This window comes from Montipora foliosa, chromosome 11 (genome assembly GCF_036669935.1).
Source record: "Montipora foliosa isolate CH-2021 chromosome 11, ASM3666993v2, whole genome shotgun sequence".
In the NCBI taxonomy this organism is placed as follows: Eukaryota; Metazoa; Cnidaria; class Anthozoa; order Scleractinia; family Acroporidae; genus Montipora; species Montipora foliosa.
The window spans coordinates 19,377,071-19,384,570 of record NC_090879.1 but is presented as its reverse complement, the minus strand read 5'-3'; the positions used below and the strand labels follow the sequence as shown (position 1 = coordinate 19,384,570).

The window sequence follows — 7,500 nt, the reverse complement described above, 5'->3', positions numbered from 1 at the left end:
AAAAAAATGAAGAAAAAGTTGGCTCACCCAGGGTAGTTTGGGCAGGTGGGTGACCCTTCTACCCTGGACAAAGTTCTTTTCTCCATGTTAATGGAGCCTTAGTAGGGGATTGCTCTTAAGCATTAATTTAATAATTTTTTAATCACTCACTGAAAAATTATGTCCCCATTAATCACTCACTGAAAAACTTTGTCCCCATTAATGATCTTAAAAATGCACATTAAAAATACACACAGTTCTTAAGAAAGGGTCTTTTAGACATTTGTCATTAACTATTTAATTGTCAAACAAAATTAATTATTATTTTGCTGGATCGGATGTAATTTATTTGTAGCTCTGTTACACAAAATTAAATGTTATATTGCTAAACAAGCACATGATTGTTTGGCCATTTTGTCTTACAGCACTTTTTATTGAACTTGAGAGACTGATTGGTAGTCAGGATCTTCCAAAAAATGGCGATGGGTTGACGAAGCCTGGAAGGTTTGTTTTGCTTTTCAACTGAAGAAACTCACATGTAAAGCAAGTGAAAACATTGCTTAAATAATTGTTGTAGGTGGTTCATTTAGATACATAATGAAAAGAAAGGTATTTGGCTATTATTATTATTTTTATACATTGGACTCTGAGGTGAAGATGAAAGAAATTAGGTTGATGACTATTTTGTCTATCCACATTTAAGATTAGCCATTCTCCTTTCAGGTACAAAAAGTTAGAGTAAGACTTCAATTGTCTCTTCTGATTTACAGAGATATTGTCACTTGAACACTGTATTTTTCTTGGTCGTCACCGTGATTAGTAATAAATGAACTATTCAATTAAACAATAATAATTATTATTATGCACTTGAAACTTTGATTGTCTTTTTGTTAGGATTTACTTGACATATGCACACATAATGTTTTTCTTTTCAATTGCAGTTTTATGTTTGAGCTTCTATCAAAACTCAATGTAAATTTCTCATCAAAAGATCAAGTTTTGGAGGTCTTAGACAAGTGTAATTCTGTACTGGTTGGAGGTGAGCGTGTCATGCTTGATACATGTACGTGCATATAAAACCAGTGCTTTTCGTTTTGTTTCATAATAACCCTTCATTTTTAATATTTTGTTTTTGTTGATCTACCTCTTAATTAAATTAATGTTTTACTTTCAATGCAGATACAAGAAAATTTAAAGGAAAACATTTTGCATTGCAGAAATTTTCTGATGCTTTGCAGGTACTTTTATGGGTTTGTTAGTCTCCAATATGTAACTAATTCATCTCTTTCCTCCAAAGACAGAGTCACACACTAATAATGAATAATAAGTCTAATTGTATTTTCTTTATCAACTTTCTTTCAGGTCATTTTTAGTAAGAATCCTTCACAAAGCTGTGCAAAATCGGATTCATCAAACTTGTTTAAGGTACTTGTTCTTAGTCTGTATTTAAATAAGCCTGCAATATTAATTTTTTATGACAAACAAAATTACATTACGATCAAAGTAGTTTGACTCCTTATTGTTTTTTCATTATCTTTGTTTCAAGGTCCATATTCAACTTGAGGCAGACAGCAACAAGAAAAAGAAAAATCTTGATGTGTGGACGACAGGATCCAATATTTCCAAACAAGGCACTTAAAAAAAACTATCCCTGAGGCAAATCCTCTTAGGGATTTGCCTTAATTTAGATGTGTTTTTTACTGTTGCAGCTGTGCTAGTGATCACTTAATTTCTTCAAAGAAAAAAGCTGTAAATTACAACTTACATTAACTTTGATAAATTAAATAAAAGTAAAGTAAAGTGACCATATTTAACGTCGATAACACAGTAACGTTACTGACAAACCTGAGGTTGACGGTGCGCTCATTTTACTCCCCCCTCTCCATCGGTGCTCCTTTTTAAGGTTATTTAAAGCTACTTAGCTACATGGAAAGGAAAGGAGTCGTAACAAGGATGCGAGATCCGGGAATGGAACTCAGGACCTCTTGCACCAATTTTTTGGACGAAAAGCAAAAAGAAATTCAAGCGAAACTTATTGAAACTTGCAGGGTGGTAATCAGACCAAATGCTGTAAGTAATGCCTTTGGCTCCTCCAACTTTTTTAGCATGTTTAAGGCCGTGCACTAATGTATGTTTTGCTCTTAATTTTACATGTGCATATAGGTCGCACATTAAGCTACTGGTGTTTTAGCCCAGGACACTCTATGAGAGAACTGGTGTCATATGGATTGCGTTCAGTTGTGCTGACGAGTGGAACTTTATCACCACTCTCTTCATTCAGAGCTGAAATGCAAATGTAAGATCTACAAATATAATTTTATTGGCTTAAAGGAGAGATTTCAAAGTTTGTCAGCTACAATAATTCAACTGCTTAGTGACACATTAAAATGTTTACAACTTGAGGTCCCTTTTTCTGGTTTTGTTTTTCAGATCTTTTCCAGTGCAACTTGAAAACCCTCATGTGATTGAACGGCATCAGATGATGGTGGGTGTGGTTACTAAAGCACCTGATGGAGCCACTTTAAATTCCTCCTATGAGACAAGGTAAGCACGTTGTATGAAAATTAAGGAACCGGGTAGTTACTTTTATGTTTTGTTAGAGCGGTTTTCAATTGAGTATCGAAAGTAATAATTATTAGTGAATTACTCAGAAGTGAAACCGCGTGCGTGCACATTTTCCTGCACTTTGTGTCGGTTACGTGTAATTACTTTGAGTTTTGATTGGTTTACTGGATTGTCTTTGTCCTTTTTGATTGGGCAAAGTAATTACTTTGGTTTTGGTTTTATAACACTCATTTGAAAACCACTCTAAATGGCAAAAGCTATTAATTTACATGTGTGAAAATCTTGGATGTTCAGTTGAATAATTTTGTGGTAAAGTACAGCACTGTAGTTTTAGTTCATGGTGCCTTGGGTTCAAACAATATCACATCTATTCAGCCAGTGACGTTTTTGTTCCTGTATGTTATGGTCTTGTTGGTGCCTCAAGTAAATTCTCCTGGAATTGAGTTGTGATCCTTTTAAATTATAATTACCGGTATATTGGTCGCAAGTTCTTCACATTATTTAAATTAATCTGCTGTGGTTTTTCTGATTATTTTCCACAGATTCACTGTAGAGTACATGACAGGATTGGGAAACGCTATTGGTGAGGAAATTGCTTGGGGTTTTGTAATCCTAAATTTGTTTTTAAAATGTTACAATAATATTTTTATTGTTTAATTAAACAGTTAATTTCACAAGGACTGTGCCTAATGGACTGCTAGTGTTTTTTCCTTCTTATCCCGTTATGAACAAATGTTTGGAACATTGGCAGGTAAACTTAATTCATTGTTCCATCTTGATACGTTGTTCCACTTTTGGTAGACGTAGACAGTGACATGACAATTTGTTTTGACTTGACAGAACAGTGGAACTTGGTCAAGGTTAGAACAACACAAACCAATTTTTGCTGAACCCAGAGGAAAACTAGACTTTGTTGAGGTGTGTGTCACTATGCAGCTATTCTTTGCTAAAATCATACGAGAACGATTGCCATTCATGTTTCTTTTTTATGCATAGACCATGGAGAGATTCTACGAAAAGATTAATGATCCAAACTACAATTCTGCAACTTTTTTCGCTGTCTGTCGTGGAAAGGTAAGAATGAAGTATGATTTTAACTCTATGAAAGTGTTGTGCACAAAGAGGCCTTTAGTGTACACTTGGAACACTCCATTTGTTTACCTCTTTTGTGATAACAGAACATGTGTGTAATCTGCGGTAAAGCAATAATAGTGTTTTGCAAACAGGTATATTGCCAAAAAGGAAGATTTCGCTGTTTTGTGGCTTACCTAGCTATAGTTGTCCAATCATTTTGCTACATGTAATGCGAGCTGTATGTGTTCAGTGTTTCTACTCATTAATGTGGTTCCAGGTTCCGTGTTTACTTGTCAAACCTGTAGGACATACAGGTAGCTTTGTAGAGTTCTCCCCTTGGAGTGGCGCTATAATGCCCTTTTCTTTTCCGTTTTAGTCTTTTCTAGTGTTTTGCTGTAATTCTCATTGATTATTTGGCTATTAAATTTTGTTTGTATCATGCGGCACTTTTGCCTTCACTTTTGCCATCCGCTACCTCATTTACTCTTGCGGCACGGTCACACTTGGGTTCATGCCCAGTTGTAGCATGGACTTCAGGCTCTCTTCGTAACTGGTTAGGTTAGTTGCTGCTTAAATTGGTGATCTCCATCTCTCTCAATTCCTGCAGTTCAAATTAAATATGTGTAAAAGTTCATATCTTGTTTAAATATCATTCATGATCATTCCAGTGAGAATTATAGTTAGTCTTGTTAAATGCACAATTTCAGGTCAGTGAAGGATTGGACTTTGCTGATACAAATGGAAGAGCTGTGGTAATAACCGGACTCCCATTCCCACCAAAAATGGATCCAAAGGTAAGCATCAAGCCTCAGATGTAATGTTGAAAGTATGGGAGGTAATTCAGTTAGGACATGATTATGATTAGTTTATCAGCGATCAGTTATTTTTGTCTGGAAAATTGTAGCTAGAACCTATGATTTTCAACATATCTTGGAAGAATTCAGGCAGCAGGTATTCTGTGATTTTTGATATAAATGGCATAATGTTATTGCTGTATATTACAAAAACCTGCTTTTCTTTTTGATATTAGGTGCGATTAAAGATGTCTTTCCTGGATGAAAACCTCCAAAAAGTTGGAAGCTCAACCAAGGTTTGTGCCAGATATTGAGCATCGTTTTCATTTATTTCATGAGCCCTGTCCACACGTATCCGGGTATTTTTGAATCAGCGACTTTTTCTCTCCTGATTAAAAAATTTCACATCCACACGTATCCTGATTCTAGTATCCAGGACTACTCTGTTGTTTTTTGTGTTCCACAGGGGTTAAGTGGACGGCAATGGTACCGTCAACAAGCTTCCAGGGCTGTTAATCAAGCTGTGGGTCGAGTCATACGTCACAAGCATGATTTTGGTGCCATATTACTGTGTGATGTTCGTTTCACGTACCCGGATGCTATTCAGCAGTTACCCCATTGGATGCGACCTTATGTCAAAGTTTATAATGAGTTTGGTGCATTACAAAGAGATCTCATACATTTTTTTCGCGGAGCTGATAAACTGGTACATGTCCTTCTATCGATCAAGTAGTGTTTGCAGGTCTACAATTGCATTTCAACTTGACTATTCTTGCTCATCTGTGTCCTCTAGGAGATATGGGATCTCCTGTCACTTAACTGTTTTCATATAAATAATATACACTGTAGTTTATTTTAGCCTGCTATCTATCAAGTTCTCTCGCTAATGCTATTTCTTTCTCTTTTTAAAATGTGCAACACTGTGTTTGTCAATAGAGTTTCAGTTTTTCTTTTACCAGTTTAATCGAATTGTTATCATTCTCTTTTGTGTACATGTGTTTTTTTCTTTGTAGGTGGACAAATCCTCCATGAAGGTCAAAACTTTTAAAAACCATTCTGTCAAAACAGAATCTTCATCCACAGTTTCTTCGTCTACCGGACAAAACATGCTTATTGCCTTGGCAGGTGACAAAACTGAGCAAAAGAGTAAACGAGGAGATGTGGCGGCTACAGGATTGAAGATAAACAACTCGTGTAGAGATGGTACAGGTGGTTTGCAAAAACGTAATCCTTCCTTGTACTTGTACATGTTCATTGCCGTGACTTTAACATCTTCAGTTCCCACGGCCTGCTCCCGTCTGACCTTGTAGCTCAGTCGGTAGAGCAGCGGTGATCTAACCCGAAGGTCGTGGGCTCAATTCCCACCCTGGTCAGGTTTTTTCTCTGTCCTTGTGTGGGCCCATTTCCATTAGCAGGGCTAACGCTCACATGGTTCATATGGGGTAGAAATATAGCACTTCACATTACACTCCAATCAGTTAAGTCTGCTCAAATATAAGTGCTTCACGGCCAACGTTTGCAAAAACGTAATACTTCCTTAGAGATGGTATAGACCTGCTTGATTTTATTGTTTCGTTCATCCACTTCAGATTCTGTTGTCATACCCTGTTGGCTTGCCTTTTTTTCGTTTGCATTTTGCCTGCTGGGAGGAATGAATAGTTTATCAGACAGTTTCTCTCATCTACTGTCTGAAATACTGGTTGGCCAAAAGCTTGTAAACCTGGAAAGGTGTATTCTTTGCGGACCACAGCTGAGATATTTAATTCACTCTCTACTCTTTGTCTAGTGAATTCCGAGACCAAACACAAGATTTGCTGCTGTGGTCTCTCTTCACCGAAAAACAGCCACCAGAAAAATGCGTCCAACAGTTCCTTAAATTGTCAACCAATGGTGATATTTCCTTTTCGGGTTTTTTCCCTTCGTAGCACCAGTTTCATCTCTTCGTCTCAAGTACGAATACAAGTCAACAGTTTCAAGGGAGTGTGTGGACACAATGAATCGAGCCAGTTTGATTGATTCCTTAAATAATTCAGAGGTAAAATTGCTTTGCTTCTTCTCTTCTTCAAAATGATGCATTTTATAAAACACAGAGCCAAAATCGAAGTGATTTCTTTGGACAATAAAAAAGATGCAGCCGGGCAAATAATAAATTATCCATTAGCCTTTGATTGGCCGAGACTGTGGCATTGGATTTTTAAGCCAATCACCAAAGCAAGTAAGCTTTTTAGAGCGGTTTTCAAATGAGTGTCGTAAAACCAAAACCAAAGTAATTACTTTGGCCAATCAAAAAGCACGGCGACAATCCAGTAAACCAATCAAAACTCTTACGATTGGTTTTGGTTTCACTTCTGATTGGTTGAAAAAGTGGCGCGAGAACTTTGAACCAATCACTGAGTTAAGTAATGCAAAACCAAAGCAATTCGCTAATTACTTTCGACACACAATTAAAAACCGCTCTATCCGTTGAAGTCATTATTGTTATTGTGTTGCAGAATGCTAAAGAAGTCAACTCTCAACAAAACACTCCTGAACCGAAGGTAAGTGAAACTATCAACTTAGGTAAAGTCTCTGTTACGAGCCTAGAGAGGCCCATCAGGCTGGCGCTTATCTTCGGTTTCGGTACCATGAAGGGACTAGGAGTATTTCTACTCCCTCCTGAATGGGATGCTAGTCCATCGCAGGGTTACCCCCGGCATTTTCGCCGGCACCCATTTATACACCTTGGTGGAGAGAGGCACCATGAGAGTAAAGTTATCCCTGGGGGGATAGGAGGGCTTGAGTGGAAAGGGAAAGGCCCAGTCGGACCACCATTCAGGGTCTTAAAAAATTAATTTCAAAATGCTGCCCTTTAATTCCATCTACAAATGGTTAGAAGCTCTAGGCTTGGGTTTTATTATGGACAATGAACTGAAGGACCCCTCTCACAACAGCCTTTCAAAATTCATAAACTCACTCTGTTGAGTGACTAAATGTTCGGAAATATTAGCGTGTGCTATGTTTAGGGTGTCCACATCTATTTTTTTGTAAAGAGATGTTTGAAAGCAATGATTAAAATGTTATTCAGGCAGGGTGTTGATTTGAGGCCGGA

The 7,500-nt window shown here is 37.2% G+C and overlaps 1 protein-coding gene across 3 annotated transcripts in view; it reads left to right on the top strand.

The window, feature by feature from the left end:
- LOC137974653 (regulator of telomere elongation helicase 1-like) overlaps positions 1-7,500 on the top strand; it is a 26,815-nt gene that overhangs the window by 11,900 nt on the left and 7,415 nt on the right. Inside the window, exons 11-27 of one of the 3 annotated variants that reach the window (XM_068821572.1) lie at positions 405-483; positions 921-1,018; positions 1,159-1,217; positions 1,342-1,404; positions 1,526-1,610; positions 2,143-2,275; positions 2,410-2,523; positions 3,087-3,127; positions 3,210-3,295; positions 3,385-3,462; positions 3,541-3,618; positions 4,326-4,412; positions 4,649-4,708; positions 4,879-5,118; positions 5,426-5,621; positions 6,338-6,447; positions 6,905-6,949. In XM_068821572.1, the coding sequence (XP_068677673.1) occupies positions 405-483; positions 921-1,018; positions 1,159-1,217; positions 1,342-1,404; positions 1,526-1,610; positions 2,143-2,275; positions 2,410-2,523; positions 3,087-3,127; positions 3,210-3,295; positions 3,385-3,462; positions 3,541-3,618; positions 4,326-4,412; positions 4,649-4,708; positions 4,879-5,118; positions 5,426-5,621; positions 6,338-6,447; positions 6,905-6,949 (1,652 nt within the window). The remainder of the gene's footprint in view (positions 1-404; positions 484-920; positions 1,019-1,158; positions 1,218-1,341; positions 1,405-1,525; positions 1,611-2,142; positions 2,276-2,409; positions 2,524-3,086; positions 3,128-3,209; positions 3,296-3,384; positions 3,463-3,540; positions 3,619-4,325; positions 4,413-4,648; positions 4,709-4,878; positions 5,119-5,425; positions 5,622-6,337; positions 6,448-6,904; positions 6,950-7,500) is intronic. The other 2 variants (XM_068821574.1, XM_068821575.1) reach the window with 2 other exon arrangements.